The sequence below is a fragment of the Brugia malayi genome, assembly GCF_000002995.4.
Source record: "Brugia malayi strain FR3 genome assembly, contig: Bm_v4_ChrX_scaffold_001, whole genome shotgun sequence".
Taxonomy (NCBI): Eukaryota; Metazoa; Nematoda; class Chromadorea; order Rhabditida; family Onchocercidae; genus Brugia; species Brugia malayi.
The window spans coordinates 5163195-5181086 of record NW_025062479.1 but is presented as its reverse complement, the minus strand read 5'-3'; the positions used below and the strand labels follow the sequence as shown (position 1 = coordinate 5181086).

The 17892-nt window shown below is 35.9% G+C and overlaps 4 protein-coding genes across 4 annotated transcripts; 3 read left to right on the top strand and 1 right to left on the bottom strand.

Annotated features, from left to right (window-relative positions):
• Window positions 1-125: 125 nt before the first annotated feature.
• Bma-rabs-5 (Uncharacterized protein) lies at window positions 126-3449 on the bottom strand (the record flags this gene model as incomplete). The annotated part of the gene is made up of 11 exons (XM_001899296.2): window positions 126-243; window positions 379-605; window positions 719-844; window positions 986-1097; window positions 1294-1380; window positions 1519-1700; window positions 1885-2132; window positions 2351-2512; window positions 2651-2791; window positions 2965-3144; window positions 3287-3449. The coding sequence occupies 11 exons, from the start codon at window positions 3447-3449 to the stop codon at window positions 126-128; spliced, it is 1746 nt and encodes a 581-aa protein (XP_001899331.2).
• A 2480-nt stretch (window positions 3450-5929) lies between these two features.
• On the top strand, window positions 5930-6508 carry Bm10993 (Uncharacterized protein; the record flags this gene model as incomplete). Its single annotated transcript, XM_001899297.2, has 2 exons — window positions 5930-6180; window positions 6307-6508. 2 exons carry the CDS (start codon window positions 5930-5932, stop codon window positions 6506-6508), a joined length of 453 nt encoding a protein of 150 aa, XP_001899332.2.
• Window positions 6509-8368: 1860 nt separating this feature from the next.
• Bm17928 (Uncharacterized protein) lies at window positions 8369-10858 on the top strand (the record flags this gene model as incomplete). The annotated part of the gene is made up of 2 exons (XM_043073685.1): window positions 8369-8621; window positions 10620-10858. The coding sequence occupies 2 exons, from the start codon at window positions 8369-8371 to the stop codon at window positions 10856-10858; spliced, it is 492 nt and encodes a 163-aa protein (XP_042929619.1).
• Window positions 10859-11434: 576 nt separating this feature from the next.
• Bma-bed-3 (Uncharacterized protein) lies at window positions 11435-15312 on the top strand (the record flags this gene model as incomplete). Its single annotated transcript, XM_001899299.2, has 9 exons — window positions 11435-11553; window positions 11761-11855; window positions 11948-12051; window positions 12180-12392; window positions 12933-13132; window positions 13286-13418; window positions 13634-13813; window positions 13909-14171; window positions 15273-15312. The coding sequence occupies 9 exons, from the start codon at window positions 11435-11437 to the stop codon at window positions 15310-15312; spliced, it is 1347 nt and encodes a 448-aa protein (XP_001899334.2).
• Between the last annotated feature and the right edge of the window lie 2580 nt (window positions 15313-17892).

The following is a 17892-nucleotide window of genomic DNA, read 5'->3' as shown; positions in this document are numbered from 1 at the left end:
TCTGAAAGCAAACACACCAAAAGAACATAAGAGGGATAAACGAAGAATTTTAAGGCCTAATGTGATATTAACAAGATGACATAGTATTATCAACAAGTTATATAACAGTAACAGAAAGGAAGTTGTTATTGCACTGAAGTGTTTTTGTTCAGCTTTTCAATTTCATGCTCAAGATCACACAAGTTTCGTTCCAATATTTCAACTTCTTCCAATCGACTATCCTCCACAGCTTGTTTTAAGTACCTGAAAATTAATGAACTGTTAATCCATTAAAAAAATGCGAAAATTTGGAAAGATTTTTTTTCTACCAAGAGCAATTCTTTAAAAAAAATATACGTAATTAATACTTCGTGGAGTCTAGAACTGAATAAAACCAACCCTTTGATGATAAAGATTTGCTCCTCCAATGGATTAGCCTTTTCTTCCTCTTCAACAAATGGGTTAGTGTGAAGAAACATTCTAGATGGGGTCCAGCCACAATCTTCACAGCCACTAACAATACCGGAAAAGGAAATAGATTCTTTCAAATAACTCTTAACATTTTGTCGAACCATTTCTTTTGTTTCGCTTAAATGTGAGCCAAATCCAGGATTTGAAGTTGACGGCTGCAAAGCACAGGGGGAACTTTATAAGAAAATTTAAGACTTATGAAGAAGTTACAATCGTAAAGTGGTTTTAAGGATGAAATAAACGAGAATGCAATAAAGACATCATAAACCTTCAAAATGATTGTATTTCTCTTTCTTTCCATATCTATTCGATGTCTGATATCAGCGCGTCTTTTTTCTAGCAATTCATTATAGCGATCTTCAGTTGGATGAAGATTCATTTGCGTCACTAGTTGCTAAAAATAATTTTCGGTAAGAAATTAATGTACAATAAAGAGATTGCTGCTTAACCTAATCGTGAGAAATAAAACAATACTGATTGGAGTGAAAAATTAACACCAAAATCTCAGAAAGGTTCCTCAAATTAGAAATTGAACCTGTAATATTTGCAGAGCAAAATCACGAATATTCTTTCGAATGACTTTCTCCCGTGATGCACAAAGTCCAGAGGTATTTTCTTCAGTAATGTAATGCTTCTCAACACGAAAACTGAAGTGTTTAAGCTTTTTCCCGTTAATGACTTCAAAAATTTAATAAATAATGAATTTTGGGAATTTCTTCACAAATAGTTTTTCAATGTAATATAAAATATTTATGTGTTTATTTAATGTAACATAAAATATTGCAAAAATGATCACAAAATATAATCAAGAGTTGATTAAATTTACAAGCGCATTCTACTAACCTTACAGAATCAATTTCTCTTTGCAACTTTATTAATCGATTTCTTAGTTGAATAGCAGATTCTAATGTATACATGGTCTCTCCTCGACTGAAAACCATGGAAGAACTTAAAGATTTCAATAAATAATAAATTTTGAGAATCTTCATACAAATATTCTAAGTGCTATAGTATAAAATATTACAAAAACGACAACCGAATGAAAGCATAAAATTATTATGAACCTACCTCAGCGATTCTGAAATACGTGCATAGGAGGAAGCTAGCTTTTCAGCGTCACGAAAAAGAGAACAAAGTCGTTCATACAATATTACAAGCATCGGTGGCGAGGTAAGCATCTCCATTTTTTCGCTACGAACATCTAACAAGATCTTACATTCCGCACAAATTCGCAGGTGCTCATTTTCATCCTAGAAAATAGAAACGACACTAATTATGAAAATTACCTGGTTAATTATTTTAAGGAGGAAAGAACGGCGGCAGCAGCGAAGCTTGGTGAGACGATATATTCGAAATTCAAATAATCTCACAAAAAATGTGATATTTAACAGTAATAGGTAGGTAAAAAAAATTTATCACAAAGCTTAAAACAACCTGCTGAAGCAACGACGCTAAGCTGATTTCAGTGCCATCCCGTTTCACCAATGACAACGTTGAGGAAAATAATTTTTCGCCTTTTAATCGCACTGACTGCAACGATTCACTAGATATAACTTGCTTAATAGCTTCAGTAACAGACGCCGAACGTGACAAACGACTTAATGGCTCTTCTGAAATATTCGTCTCTGAGCTGTTAATTTCTTCCAACAGCTGTGCCGCAAATGCTGGATTTGTCAATTTGCCTGAAAATATACGGAAGCTGAGCTGCGAACCCCAAAAATCTAAGCATATGCGACAGAAGTTATAAGATAATACATGAGATACCATTTGATTTTTTCCAAAAGAAAGTCGAAATGGATCAAAAAGAAAGTGGCATAACAATTATCATGATAATTTCACATATATTAGAATTACAGTGAAATAAATAACTTCTACAGTAGTGAAAGTTTGAAAGATATACGAGCATCGACGAAAGCAAGAAACTTTGAGCATGCGTGACATATAATTTCGCCACATAGCCGGCAGTGATGCCGCCGCTTAGTCAATGAAAATTTCATGGAACATGTTCGACATCTCAGCACATCACGATCAGTCACCCAAGGTACTGTTTCACGTTCAAAAGCTACAAACAATTTCTGTTTTAGTGGAAAAAATTATTCCTGAAATTTAAAGGTAAAAATTTGCTGCAACAGATAACATTACAAGCAGATGTTAAGTAGATTAAGGAAATATATTAAACTCTAAAACAGTATGTGCCAACCTTTACGCTTATTTGAATCTGAAGGACATTGATTAATTAACTTATCAAGCCTAATAATCAAACTATTTGTTTTTACAGCAGCGTCGTTTATACAGGGAGATCGACATTTCAAGTAAAAATCTGTATGACTCCTTGTGATTCCTGCAAAAACGAAAACAATGAAAATTTTAGAATCTTCGGTGTTGGTCAGGACATGAAGAAAATATCCATGTGATCTCCCATAGCTTACTAGGTCATTTTCAATTGCTGTTTCCCAGTGAACATAGTGTTTCCCTATGCAACAAAACATAAAAATTTACGTTGACCAGACTTACCAAGATCCTGCAAAAAAGTAAATGCGTGCATTGCATGAGAAAATTTTTCGACACGACCATCTGCCATACTAGGAAAACTTCTTGAAACTGCAGCTGCTCCTCCATTATTCGAGTTTGCATCACCAATTAAAAAGAATGCATCTATATGTGAAATCTTTTGCTTAGCTTTATCGAAGATACCTGAAAAAATTGTTTCGTCTCATCCTTTGCATGACATGCACCCGTGCATATTTTTCTTGATTTGTGATAGCAGAAAAAAGACCAGGAAAATCTAGTGACTGCATATAGAAAACCTAAGCGTGATAAATTCATATAAGATAACCTTTAAAATGATCAAGGGAGTAATCAGCGGGTGTTGATTTTGGGTGGTGTTTTTCAACATGAACATGTAAAGTGACTAAGTCACCCAAATCTTGCATACAAAATGGGCACAAAAAACCTTGTCTAAATGCACCACCCAAGTTATCTGCGTCATCATTACCCATATCCATGACGAGAACACTATTTCTCGCATACTGAAGTTAACATTTTCTCCTAAAAACATATATAATCCATAAATTTTCCTAAAAAGTGTGACGATATTCGAAATTAACTGTGGCCACTAGAAAAATTCTGTAACAAAACTTATTACCTTCAAAAAAAGAGATTCTTTCTATGAAGAACACGAAAGCTAATCCACTTGCTCCTCACCGTCGTACTGCTGAATCAAGCAATTCAGACAGCCTGTGTAGCAGAAAGAATAACGGAACAAATATAAGGTTCATAGCACTTAATTTTTCATTCAGGTTATCGAGGTTGTTTAGAATTACTATTGTATTTATGATATGGAGTAGAATCAGTTATATTCATATTTCATATCCCCAATATCAATTTCCCTACTTTGAAATCAAGGTTCCCCCGCTCGAAGCAAACATTACGAAGCCACCGACTACAATAAAATATTTCTCGGACTGATGGTGCAACCGGGTAATTAGTAGAAAGCGGCTACGGCCACTCTTGAATTTGAAATGAAAAATCACCCAACAGCGTTTAAACACAAGTGGGATGTGATGGACTGCAGGGGTTGGTTAATTAATTCAGCGAATTATTGTGATGTATGTTCCTCACTTATATAGAGATACATTTGTTTCGAATGGATTAGATCGACGGAGAAAACTGAATGTCGCAAATTTCCGATGAGATTACGTTTCCTTTCCAAAGACTTTATATGCTGCAAGAATATACCTCCTACTCTTCAGAGCTTTCATTATGTATCCACACGCTTCCTATGACTTTTGTAACAATTTATAAGCGTCGGAAATCTGTTTGATTGACTTGTCAACAAAGATAATCTTCTTGAATCACTAATTTTCATGGTATTTTTTCAGAAGTCGAGATGACTCAGTTTTATTTGATTCATATATTCTTGGAATTGTTTTATGTCATAATTTGTATTTTTGTTGCTCTGTTGCATGTTGATTCAGTATTGAAGTCTTACTGTTAGTGCATAATTCGTACTTCAAATAAACCAGAATCGGAATATCAATTAAGAAAGTACACACATAGTCCTCAGTTCAGTGTCAAACGATCTAATCTGTAATCTGACCTGACCTGTGAAATTGATAATTGTTAGCCCTTTGCACATACAGTGGAATTCACTTTTTCCTGTTGTGATAAAGAAGCCGTAACTCTTTCTATGCTTCATGCTTACTCTGTTTAAATCAAAATGTATGAATTCTATCTTCAGTTTGAAGTATTAGACATTGTCAATGTGTCAGTGCAGATTGGTAACAACGACGACACGTTTAACATCTTCACAAATAGCAAGAAGTTAGCTCTTTTCAGGACTCAAAGTTTTGAAAGATAATTTGGGGACAGTTGAGAGCTTCCTGTAATAAATTAAAATTACCTAGACTTGGTGACATATTTTTTGTAAGACTCGCAAACTTCTCATAGATTCAGCAGATATGGCATCCTCCTATCTCTCCAATTTATAGATTATTGAATAACAATAATCCCCAGTAAAAAAGCGAATAACATATCAAGCAGGATGAGTATGCAGAGCATCTCCTTTCTGAAATAGTTGTACATTCTCTCAGTCAAAGAGGCAGACTTATTTCAAAAACATGTTCGATAAGCATGTTGTGTTATGTCGGTCAGGGACTGAAAGAAAAAGAAAGAATTGTTACCATGTGGTCGAAAGATACGACAAGTGTCTTTCCCAACATCAATTTCTTATTTACAAATTCCTCCGTTAGCTAGGAGACGATATCGAAAGACATATGAGTACCGATAAGGAGGGGAACCATAATACAATCTCAAAAGGAGACAGAACTATCTTGCAATGAAAAGAGGATGGTCTAGGAGTAAATGAATCTTGTTTCTCTCTCCTAGGAAGTAGTGGCATCCTTTCAATGAAGCAAAAGAAAACCTAATACTCATACTCTTCGGCATCCTATGCTTCAGAATGCATTCCAATTCCACTTTGGTTTCATCATCAAACTGAAAATACAGTTCCACAGTATTGATTTTATTTTTCACTGTGAAGGAAAAACAAATCATCTTTCGGTGATGTTTTAGGAGCCGGAGCCAAAGGCAGATTGGTGCTTCTCTAAATATAATTTTTCTCAGATTTATTGTCAATTTTTCTATAGCTTATCAGTTTTCAGCGTCATTTCGCCTCGTGTAAATAGTTCCGGTAATTTAATACAACGAAGAGAATGGAAATTTACGGCAAGTGGAGTGGATATTCGGGGTCAGCTCAAATCATTCTGATCCATAATTTAGGAAAATGAATGTCAGTTTGTTCAAAACACTTTTTGATTACTCACAAAATTACTAAAAGCAAGCATAGAAGCGCTCGGTAAATGGTTGGTGAAGGAAAAGGATAAGTGACTGAATACGAGTAGAGCGGTTACATGTGATTGGCATAGCGAAACAAGAGGGGAGGCATAGTACGGGGGAAATAGGAGGGAGTGAGGCGAAAATGGCGGAAGTGAGATCTGGTTTTCAAAAATTGGTTGAAAATGAGTGCACTCCACGGAGGAGGAGAGGACCAGGCAGCATAAGAGGAAGGTTGAAAGAGGAGGGGGTTCTTACGGCTGTTCTGTTACTCCCGTGCCCGTATTTCCTAATCTTCCCTCCAACAACGACGGCAGCGACGATCACCACACCATCGCCTCGCATAAGTCATCCGTGCATTATATCACACTTTACCCATGCCCTTCACGAGAATGAGTAAGTGGCAAAACAGGCCTGCTTATATGCAGTTCGTTAAATGAACTTAGCTCATAAGTTGATCACTCAGACCCATGACGACACAAAACGGCGTCATTGTGGTCCTTTGTACTTCGGTCTGTACAGATCGCAAACAGAAATAGGAAGAGATCCTACTATTCGTGTAACAGTGCCGCTATTTGGTGAAACTCCCTTCTTCCCTCCTTATTTACCTCTTTGTTTGAATCCATCACCTCCCATTCCCTCGCCTCCTCGACCTCTTTCCAGTACAATGAATGAAGGATGCTGGGGCACTACTCACCTCTTTACTACTCCTATGCTAATCTAATACCCTTCCTCCTTCGTAATTGTCAACTGATTCGATGTGTCCGTTTTCTCTTTTTTGGATGCACCTTACGAAAGTGTAATTTGGCGCGCTCGCACTGCTGCTTCGTTTTCTTAGATTCGTGTTGATGTTAGCTGAATGAAATTAACCTAACCGTGGAAGATCTCTTCTGAATTCATTGAACAATGCGATTTCCACATTTTGATTCCACTGAGCACAATCATCTGCATCTGTTTCTTTTACAGGCAATTTGATGTTACTTATGCAGTGAATTTTTTTGTTACATTCTAAATCAGCTGTGGCACATCACTGCAATAGAGAAAGCGCTCTGTTGAAGCATCATGACAAAAAGTCTTTGAAAAGATTCAGTCAAACGAATTGAATAGTTCCACGTTTTTCAAAAATCAAACTACTGATTACCAGTAAATAGATTTTGGACAAAATGTTGAAAGCTTGACATCATAACTTTTCCCGAGAAGGCAATGGCACAAAGATCTTTTTATCGGATACATTTTCAGGGGACATATAGCTAGCTACTTTAACAAACGCATTTTCCTTGACTGCTTAAGTAAGTCGAATGTTTTGTATCATGTATTGAGCATATAAGCGCTGTGAAGATAGAGGATAAAAGGATGTTGAGATTGAATGGTCTCACCTTGTGCAAGATTTTATTGCTGAAAAACTGCGAACGATGACAGCTTAAGAAACAGAATGTGTTGGATTCTTAAATGAAATTTTCCTCCAAATTGGAAATGGTTGAGAATGTGGTACTGGAAGAAAGGAGAGAGGTGGACAGGATGGTAGTTTGTATTTGAGAGCAACGGGTGCTCTCAAAACTAGTCCTTTGAGCATGTGTTTGTCCGTACGCATCATTGTGTGCTTTGAAAAGATAGGTCGTGGACATACAGATACACACAAAGTGAGATATATATATATTTTATGAATTTGCTGGCTGGGTGCGAAGAGGGAGTTAATGTTTGGAAGAATTCCGGTTTCGGGTTGCGCAGAGAATCGCCTAAGGCTTTGTCCCTCATATAAGCAGCTCATTACAACCTCCTTCTAATAAGGAATGAAGATCTTGCATTTTGAACAATTCTTCTGTTCGTTTTTCAAAGATTGCTGAATCATGGATCTACTGCAAAAAATTGAATGAATGTTTTTAGTCCGAATTCGCTACTGAAATGAGTAATCTATTCAATTTTTCGTTTCAGTTTTTTGGCTTTTTGGAGGAGCACATATATGTTATTCTCTTCAGGTAATTCTAGCTGTCTTTCACCGCATCGTACGTTTTCTTGGAAGCATGCAAAATTTACACCTAACTTTATTCCAGAAGGTTGGATTGCAATTAAAAATTGTCTCCTCAAATATAACTTTCAAGAGTAAGTTCATCTGCTCCGCAATTGAAAACAATTCTATTTAGGACGGTCCCAAGTAACGCATTTTCACCAATTTAAACACTGATGGGTGTTACACTATTCTTCCATGGATTCCTTTGAATTTTACTACTTGTGTTTTTTTTTATCCAAGTAAATCAGATGTGCGCTTTCTTCCAGATGGATTAGAACATGAAACCTTTCAGGCTTAGAAATATTTGACCGAGAAATCCGGTGGCAATTTTGCATGTCTTAGTATTTTAGATAAGGATAGGTTGGATAGATGATTATTGTTCGTTCGCTGTGGGTTGTCTCTTCTCGTTGTCCTCCATCCTGTTTGTGTTTCTCAGAAGGCTTTTTTAGGAAGCAATCGAGCGAACCATCCAGCCGGTTACCCCTCAGCCGCTCTCACGGCTGTCCCTTCGACAGTCACCTCTTTTCCCTGTTCCTTTGTTCATCTACAACCCACTATTCGATCAGTATTTACCCAATGCTCAAAATAGAAAGTACAGGACAACTTGGAGCAGCTATAGTTGTTAGTGTTTGTGAGGATGAACGATCTGGAAAGCAAGCTTTATCGTGTTTTTCTTTAATTGTTCTTATAAACTATGTTGTTGATTTCATAAGATATGAATTAGTAGTCATGATACTGTCATTGAAAAATGTTATAGCTTGTGATCATGAAAGTGGTGGTAGTAATGACGATATCGACAGTATTGGTAGTGATTGCAATGATAATATCAGTAAGATCTATGGTGATATAAATAAATCACTGAAAAAAGCCGCAGTGTTCGTTTTGAGAGATTTTATTTATCATCATTTTAGTAGTCTTTTGCATTTCTCTTATCACTTCCTATTTCCCCTCATTTGCTTTATAAAAATGTTTAGAACTGTAACCGTCGAACCGTTCACCTTCTTTTCATCTAGCAATGATTTAGTTCTCCATGGAATCTTAATTGTGGAAATACTTCTACAATAAGCTTGTCTCAATTCACGTCTGAATGGTTTTGTTTTTGAATTTTAAGTGCCAAGTTGTTGTGGTATTAGTCATCATTCTTTTCTTTAAATTTTATTCAGCTCTTAAGTTGTTCAGGTATTAAAGAGACTGAAAATTTAATCATTTTGTAATTTTGATTTTGTGGGAATGTTCTGGCTTGTCAACATCATAGCTAAGATTTGTTATGCTGCCTGCTTTAAAAATCTGAATTTATGATTAAATCCTTTCCAGTCGGTATAGACCGATATCGAAGGTAAATTCACATAGTTCTTACAAAGTTACTGTATAATGTTATGGAAGTTCTGATAACTTCATGATTACATGTCTTAAAAGCTAGTTTACCGTTTTATGGAAACAAAGGTTTCGAAAAGAAGTTTTTAAATGATTGTTTGGAGTTTTTTCCTGCAATATGATGCATTTTTCATCTCATTAACAGGAACTTAGCTTACTTTCGTAATCCTTGGTTACGTTTACGAAGTATCTGGTAAAGAACTGAACCATTAGTTAGGGAACTTCATTTAAGCACAAGAGGCAGTGTAAAAAGAGTGAGTATCCAAATTGTTCTTAGTAGAAGCTCATGATTCTACTTAAATTTTATGCGCGGGAGAGGTCAACTAGTTCGTTATATCTTGCTGCGTGCGATTCTTTTGATCGCCATTTGAATTTCGAAATTTGTTAGTGAGAAAAGTTCATTAAAAACCTGAAGCCCTCATTGGATGATAATGTACTGATTATTTTGCTCACCCCAAACGTTCTATAAATTTCTACAGTGCTTTTTTTTTTTCTTTTTTGTTTTTGTGAGCTTCTATTTGTAGCAAATGGCCGGTTTTCATGTACAAGAGTATTTAAAAAGGTGCATTAGATAACAACCTTTCCTTAATAGGTGTGTACACTTTTCGTGGCCTATTGTTTCATCTCTCCCATGGCCTTTTTTCATTTTCTGAACTGCCGTCACTTACTTTACTTCTGAAACAGTTACTTTCACAAACTTTTCTGTTGCCTTCCATATATCGGTTTACAAAAATTAATTGTATTCTGTATGCAAAGTTTGGTGCTGTCCAAAGTCAGTTAGTGATACAAGAATTTGGTCCAGATGATGTTATGTGTAGTAATTTCGTGCGTGATAGTTCTGTAAACGAAAAGTAAGTTTACTGGCGCAGTTTCATGAAGATGACTGCCACGTGACATGGTTAAGGCTTTTCGGCACGTTCTCCACTCATTGTCAACCACTGATTCTCGAAATTCCGGAAATACCCTAGCGGCCTTTAGTCAGTAATGCAGGAAATTTTTGCTTTGTATTACGTGGCGAAATATTTTTGCAATCTTCTAATCTGTGATCCAAACTATTTGGACAGTTAGTTAATATAGATCGTTTATACAGTTGCTCTACGTTTTGAATTTTTTTGATGGTAATGCATACTTCGGAACTGGGAATGCAGGCAAAATCCATAAGAATTTTCCAATGAAGTTTAGAATTTTTATGTAGTTTATAATTATTTTCACCATTATAGTGATAGACAGTTGGTTTTAATATTGTGTGGTGGGGAAAGGAAATTGAAAGTGCATGCATTATCTAATAAAGGTCGTGTATAGTAAGTGTCCTCACGTGTAGCATTTGCTGGGAATATTTGTGATTGTTGTTCTCGACTACAATCAGCAAGTGCTATGAATACATCATGAGATGTGTATTGGTATTGGGAGGTCATCTGAAAGTTATATGTTTTCTTGCAGTTTTGCTTCCCAGAAGACTTATCACGTAGGCTGAAGTCACAGAAGTACAAAGTTTTGGAAGTGGAAAGTAGAAAGCCAGAGTATACGGTACAGGAACCTAGCATGCATGTAGGAAGCGGAAATATGACTCTGGATAGTGAAGAGAATGAAATATTTCAGTTTGTTGAATACGTTCTTATAAACAAGCACTCTAATGCTTTCCTAACTGTAGGTTGGAGTGGTATTGTACACATGGGCGTGGTTGACATATAACCAATTTGTGTTTTCCGATGCACTTGATCATTTACATGATCAAATTTCGGTGAGAGTGATTTGAGGACTTCAGAAGGTCCTGAAATATGAAGTAATTGGTAACATTAACTATGTATTATTAAAAATTTTTTGTAATATAGTTTTACATTATTCTCCTTTTCGGGAAGTTTGTGGTTGTGTGCGCAGTCCCTTATCTACAGGTTCTTTCAGAATTCTTTGTGCTCACGAGATTTAGAAAGGCAAAGATGCTGTAGTTGAAGTTCTGTGCTCAGTATTGTAACTACATTAAATAGTAATAAATTGCATTGAACGTCATTGAAAAGTTTGGCTCAGAATTGAGCAATGAGTGTCTACAACAATGTAACATGTCTTTAAACAATTTTTTACTTTCGTGGCAGCCGTTGGAAAGTAAGCGATTTCACTAATGCATTAGCTGTTACGTTCAAGCCATACAATTTATCCTTGTATAATCTTTATCTTTTTTATTATTTTAGCGCTTGAAAAATTTACTGCTTACACTTTACCGACAATTTTAACTGCTATAGTTAATACTGGGCATTGTCACAGAGGCATAAAATGGGTGGTTCCACTATGAAAACGGCTAAAGTGTGGAAATATTTCATCCAGTTACCGAGCGAAGAACAAGCTGCTGAGTGCAGGATATGTTGTAAGAGGATTAAAGCAACGAATAGCAGGTACTGTTTTGCTTTGGCTTTTTTATCCACCCATAATTTCTAAAAGTTGTTGCATTTTCCTTATTAAAAACATCCTACATTTTACTTAGGGGTTGGTAGGAATTGTTCAATAATAAAACGGATTGATTCACTTTTATACCGTTGCCGTTAGTCCGCTGATTTATGAAAGACATGTGGTGGGATAGTGTAACTAATTTGGGATTTCAGTACGACAGGTATGATCCGCCATTTGCGTAGCTGTCATTCCAGTGAATACCAAGTGTTACAGGCAGCACGACAAAATAATTCAACTACAAAGCAAGGTCCAGTGTTTGTTTTCTAACATAAAATTTAAACTTAGAAATAGAGCTTGTGGAGTAATCACAAATTCGTTTCAAACTACTGTCATTTTCAGAAAACGAAGCTCTGAATATCAGGCAGAATAATTCCGCGAAAAAATCGAAAGATAGGACAAGCCATTCGGTGGCTAACGTTATCGCCACTACGTTCGATATAAGGGTGTGACACACTTCTTACGCCAAACTTCAGTTTCTGACTTTTAATTTCAGATTTAAACTTCAGATTGTTTTCCTATTCATGGTATTTCAGCTGCGAGTTCCTTTTTTTGAACCGAAAAAGTTTTTCAGCGCAGGCATTTGGAAAACAGCATTCGCTATATGTATACCGATAACGGTTCTGCACAAAAGAAAACAAAATTTGATGAATGTTGCAATGCCGTTGATTTGCGAATGGGACCGAGAAACAAAACAAATCGCAAAGAACAAATGGAAAAGACTAGGATAATGAAAGGGAATTTCTGGCCGGACGATCATCCGGATGCACGAAGAATTTCGGATCAGGTTTTTCGTTACTTTTTAAATATATTTAATCTGTCGGCTAAAGTCACAATAAAATGCTGCTGTCGTAAATTATAAAAGTGATGTATAAGTGCGTTTCTGCTTTCTGGTTGTTCCGGGATGAATATTTTAGACCTGGAAAACTCCTTCTTTCTATCTCTCTACAGCTCTCTTTCCTAAAGTCAATCAACTCACTGAGTCCTTAAAGAGAAAGAGGGAGCTAAACCTAGAAATTGGTGAATATATTCGTTGAGCACAGAAATTACATAAATTCTTCATTACTTAACGCTTATGAGTTATCTGACCTTTAGAGGTGTATTAGGGCGAAACCTCAAATTTTGCGAAAGCAACCTTTATTTTCTAATGCAGGTTATCCTAATCCTTGTCTCAGGTTTTGAAGTGGAAACGGAGTTTGGAACGGGTAAAAAACTACACAGTCTTCAGGGCATCTCACTTTATTTTCTCAACAGTAGTAGTATTTAGCATCCTCATTACTGACCTTATTAACTTCACAAGGTTTATTAGAAAGGAATTGTTTTGCAGATTGGAATAATGCTACTTCTGGATAACGAATCACCAACAATTATTAGCCGTACTGGCTTCCGGAATTTGCTTCGCTTTCTTCAACCTAGATATCAACTTCCGTCGACGGAGCAATTCTATAAAGTGATCTTGCCAAGACTAATCGACCAGCTGAGATTTGATGCTGTTTCTTTGCAGCAAACTGGCTTCATTAGCAATCAGTTAGTTTCCAGTTACCATTAATAAGTCCAGATAATATCTAACAAATTAAGCAAATGCTTGTGAACTGTACTATTTTATTTAAGGATTATGGGCAATTGTAAATGGGAAGCTCAAGCAGTAGATATAGTTATCCCTTCAGTATATTAATTTAGGCAAAGCGATTTGAATGCGCGGTTGAGCAGTTTAACTACAATATTACTGTCGAAGGAGTATGGTGCTGGAAATTCTATTTCCAATGAAAATAATCATGAACTTGCAGCTTTTAGTTCTATCTATAGTGAGCAGGTATAACTCAATGTTGTCACTAACCATTCATTGAAGTCGATAGATTCACTGTAGGTTGATTGTTAAGTTTAATCGAGGTGAAAAGTCTGGGTGACAACAATTTCTTTTATAATTTCAATTCCTAATTATTAACATTTCGGGTATGTATTTTACAGCATTCTATGCAGATTTTTAGTTTTTTTAAAATTATTTCATGGTTGCTTTACGTTTTCTAGAAAGAGCTGGAACGCGTGGTAATTAATTCGATTCGTTCTGCACAGAACATATCGCAGAGTTTTTCGCACAGTATTCAACTGTGTGACGAAGATACTGATTCAAGCGTAGAATTTGAAACAACGTTGTCTGCTCGCATTGATTCCTTTATGAAACGTATTGGGGAATGTATCTTTCCTCAAGTAAGTTGGGTTAATTAGTAGAAGTTGCTTTTGATTAGTAAGTTTGTAAGGCATTACCAAAATCCTTAAGGTTTTCTAAACATGAATTTTTTTAGGCGGAGTTAACGGATCTTGTAACACGATGCTATTATGCATGTCGCCATTTGGAAGAGCTTTCAGATAATGGACAGCATCAGTCACGGTTGGATATTCAATCGTCTTTGCGAAGCTCAGATTTAACAAATTGTGTAGAATACGTTTATAAAAATTTAGAGCGAATTCATGAAGAGCATAAACGTTCTCCCATACCAATGTTCAAACCTTTCACGGATGACGAGACTCAGTTTCTGTCTGATCTCAACATGCACATTCACTCTATGTATTTGCGCTCGTAGCTTTTTATATATCGAGGTTCGTTCATCAGAATGTTCTGGAGAGGTTAAATTTTGTGAATTTGGGAATATTTAATAACCATGATTTTTTTTTTTTTTTGTGGAAGATATTCAAAAGTTTATGGGGAAAACCACCCATTAGTTTGAGGAGATAACCGCGCGAAAATTATGAAATTTTCGTGTGGTTTTTCTAATCTCTAGCAATACTGCGAATCTTTTGCTCGTTGCTACTCAGGATAGTTTTGGATGCCAGTAACTTTTCTGCAGTAATATGAGTACTTGTATTTTACTTTTGGGAAGTTACTTTATATAATCTGCTTTGCTTTGATTTATTTACCTCAGATAAATAGTTTGAAGGTAGGTAGAAGCGAACGCTTTGTTTCGTAGTTGTATGGATTTTGTTGTTTCTGTACAATTTATAAGTTCAAGCACGTTGTTTTAAACGTTAAATTCCTTAACTCTGCTCTGTGGTTTAGTCGTATGGAATTTTTCCTAGCATACTTCGATTTTAAAGTATTGATTCATCCGTACAATAGTTCTTTCAACTAGAAATTGGGATCGACGTTAACGAAGTGTTATGCATTTCAGTTAGTATTCAGAGAAAATGTTTAACAAATTGGGTAGCAGATAGAATTTCGTTATTCGTAGTTGCTATTCTCATAGCTTTAGTTATATTCGTAGTCGTTTCGCTTAGCCCTTTTCGGAGTCTCAACTAGTTTTTTGTTTCAATCTTGTCAAGCTTTACCGAAGAGCACGGTTGCCGTACTGTATATGTAATTGACCATACTTTTCTCGTAGTAAGTGTTCTTGCCTATTCAAAATGCCTTATGTCATTCTTGCATTTTCACATTATGGTACATTCTTGCCCCACTTCACTTTCGACTGTTTCCGGTGTTTTTGTGGACTTTTGAATCTTTCTGATATGTAATCCATGTAGTACCTGTTTCACTCTGGATCTCTCTTTTTGACATGTCAGAATACTACATTGCTGATATGCTCGCTTCTGCTTTCAATGTCTTAATATTGTTTCAAAATAAAGAATTTGAAGTTCTGTGGACGAGCTGTGTGAAAATGGTAAAATAATTTAGGAACGGAAATGGCGGTGCGTGGTTGTTATTGTGGCCGTGAATAGATTTGAGAATCTGGATCTTAAAAGAGTTTGCGAAGTGATGCAAAGTTGGTGTGTATAAGCCGTCCTCGGTTTCGAGTTTACTGTGATTCGGCGTTGCAGTACATGCTTATTATGAAAAAGATGCAAACTTGAGGGTAAACGAGGAAAACTGGAGCAAAACTAGTATGTTTCATGTGATAAACATACCTTCTGTGGATGAAAAATCCAATATAAGTTATGTACAAGTTCCATGTTAAGTTGTAACATTGTACGTAATTGAATGATGAAATTTGAACAATAGCTTTTTAAAGGGAATGTCAATTGCATGAAATAATTCATGAAGTTCCATTTTGGGCAGTGAACCATAAAATTTCAGGAACATTTGTAAGGGTATTTAAATAAGAGAGCGGTTCGTTTATGGATTTAACAGATTACTGGACATATTATAACTCTTTTAAAGTTCAAGATACTTGTTTCGAATTTCGTGACAATAAGAATTCATTTTGAGAATGAATTTCGGTTTTTAATCTTATATAAAAGCTCAAACTTTTGCAGACAGAGAGATACGCTATTTGGTAAATGTGAGTGTTTGAAAAATTTTAGCCGGTGTCGTGAAAGACGAAATATTTAAATTATTATATCCAAAACTAACAAATTCCTCTTATCTAATTCCTTTTCCTCGCACAACAAAAACCCTTTGTTAGCAAACCCTTCGTTAGCAAAACCCTTTATTAGCAGTCTTTGTTTCATATCATTTAAATGTCCTCCTCTGCCGAATATCTGGTCAGTTCAGTTCTGTATATAAACTAATCCTGTTAACAATCTTCTTTGTTCATCCATGAGAAATCCTCCCATCTAATCTCCATTCGTTAAATCAGTCTTATATATAACCCAACCAATCCTTCTATAACCATCATTTGCTTTATGTTTTGGGTGGTATTGGGATGCGTCTAATACTTTATAATTTTGTGTTATTTCACTATTTTTATATTATTGCATTTTTTATAGTTTACGCGTTTGTTAAACGGTGTAGCATCCGTACAATATGTATAAAGCGCTATTATTGCTTCATGTTAAATAAAGGTTTAATTACCCAAGTTTGAGGTTTCACGACAAAGAATAATTTTGGTGCCCGAGGTGAGGTAAGGTATGTCGGCCAGTATAATTGTTCAAGCTACACCAGTAAAAGCGAATCTCGAGGGACTCCTCGATGAAATACAACAAATGGATCTAACTCCGTTAGACCAAAAAGCGACAGTAGAAGTATTGTGCCAGCAATACGAAGCAAGGGCAAGGATCATCAAAGAAAAGTTGATGCGCCTCGAAAAATACGTTGGCACTCTTGAGAAGATCAACGACAAATGGTTGGAACACATTCAACTAGCCCCAATGTCGCAAAAGAAAAAAGAAGAAGAAAAATACGAACAAATGGCAAACGACGATAGAGGTATTTTAAAATTAATTAACATAGGTACGGATACCATTATAACCTTATCTATGTACAAGGATGATATAGAGTTAGCCCTTAAACGTCTAGCACAAATTAAAGAACCTAGCTTAACTGAATGTCGTCCAGTAGTAAATTTACCACAATTGTCGTTACCAACATTTAGTGGAGACCCTAAAACATGGAGAGAATTCTGGAGTAGTTTCGAAGCCTCCGTACACACTCAAAACATACCAGATATCCAAAAATTAAATTACTTGGTTTCTTGCTTAAGAGGAAACGCCCTACAGCTAGTAAGAGGTTACGATAGGGCACCTGAAAACTATAGAATTATAAGAGAATTATTAGTGGAGAAATTTGGTCGTGTTTCCACTATAAGAAAATTACTTTACAATGAACTCATATCTACAAAACGAAACAACCGAGACTGGAAAACAATAATCGAAGAAATGGAGAGAGTTCTAAGGCAGTTAGAAGCAATTGGCGAAAACGTAGAGCAACCTACCATCGAAACGATAATAGAATCCAAATTGCCAAACTGGATATTAAACCAGGTTTATCAACAAAAAGAAGAAGATAGCCAGTGGTCCGTAACAAAACTTCGACAGCTTCTCAGGAAGACAATTAATAGAAACGACCAGGTAATGGAATGGCAATACTTGGATAACGTCAGTCGTAAAAATTTAATTAAACGTCATCCTAACGCAAGCATTCCAGAAAATTCAGCATTGATTGCAGTAAAACAATCAAAGCAAACAAGAGGAACGGCTTCAGCCGAAAGGAACCAGCTAAATCAAGAGAATCCAAATTGGTCGACAAATAAGAAAAGGAGACCCTGTATCTTCTGCAATAACAATCACTGGGATAGCAAGTGTCACATATATTCTACAGTGGAGCAGCGAATTGATCGATTGAAGGAAATCAATGTTTGCTCTAATTGTTTTAAATCTGGACACAACGAACTCAACTGCATAAAAAGAGCAAGTTGTTTTTATTGCAAAAAATCCCACAATAGCGCCCTTTGTACCACTAAAACTCGTGATTCTGGGAAGATTGTTGCCAAAAATGCAAACATATCTGTTAATTCAACGAAGAAAGTTGAAAAGAAACGAGTACTGCTTTTATGTAGAGAAATTAATGTCTTTAATCC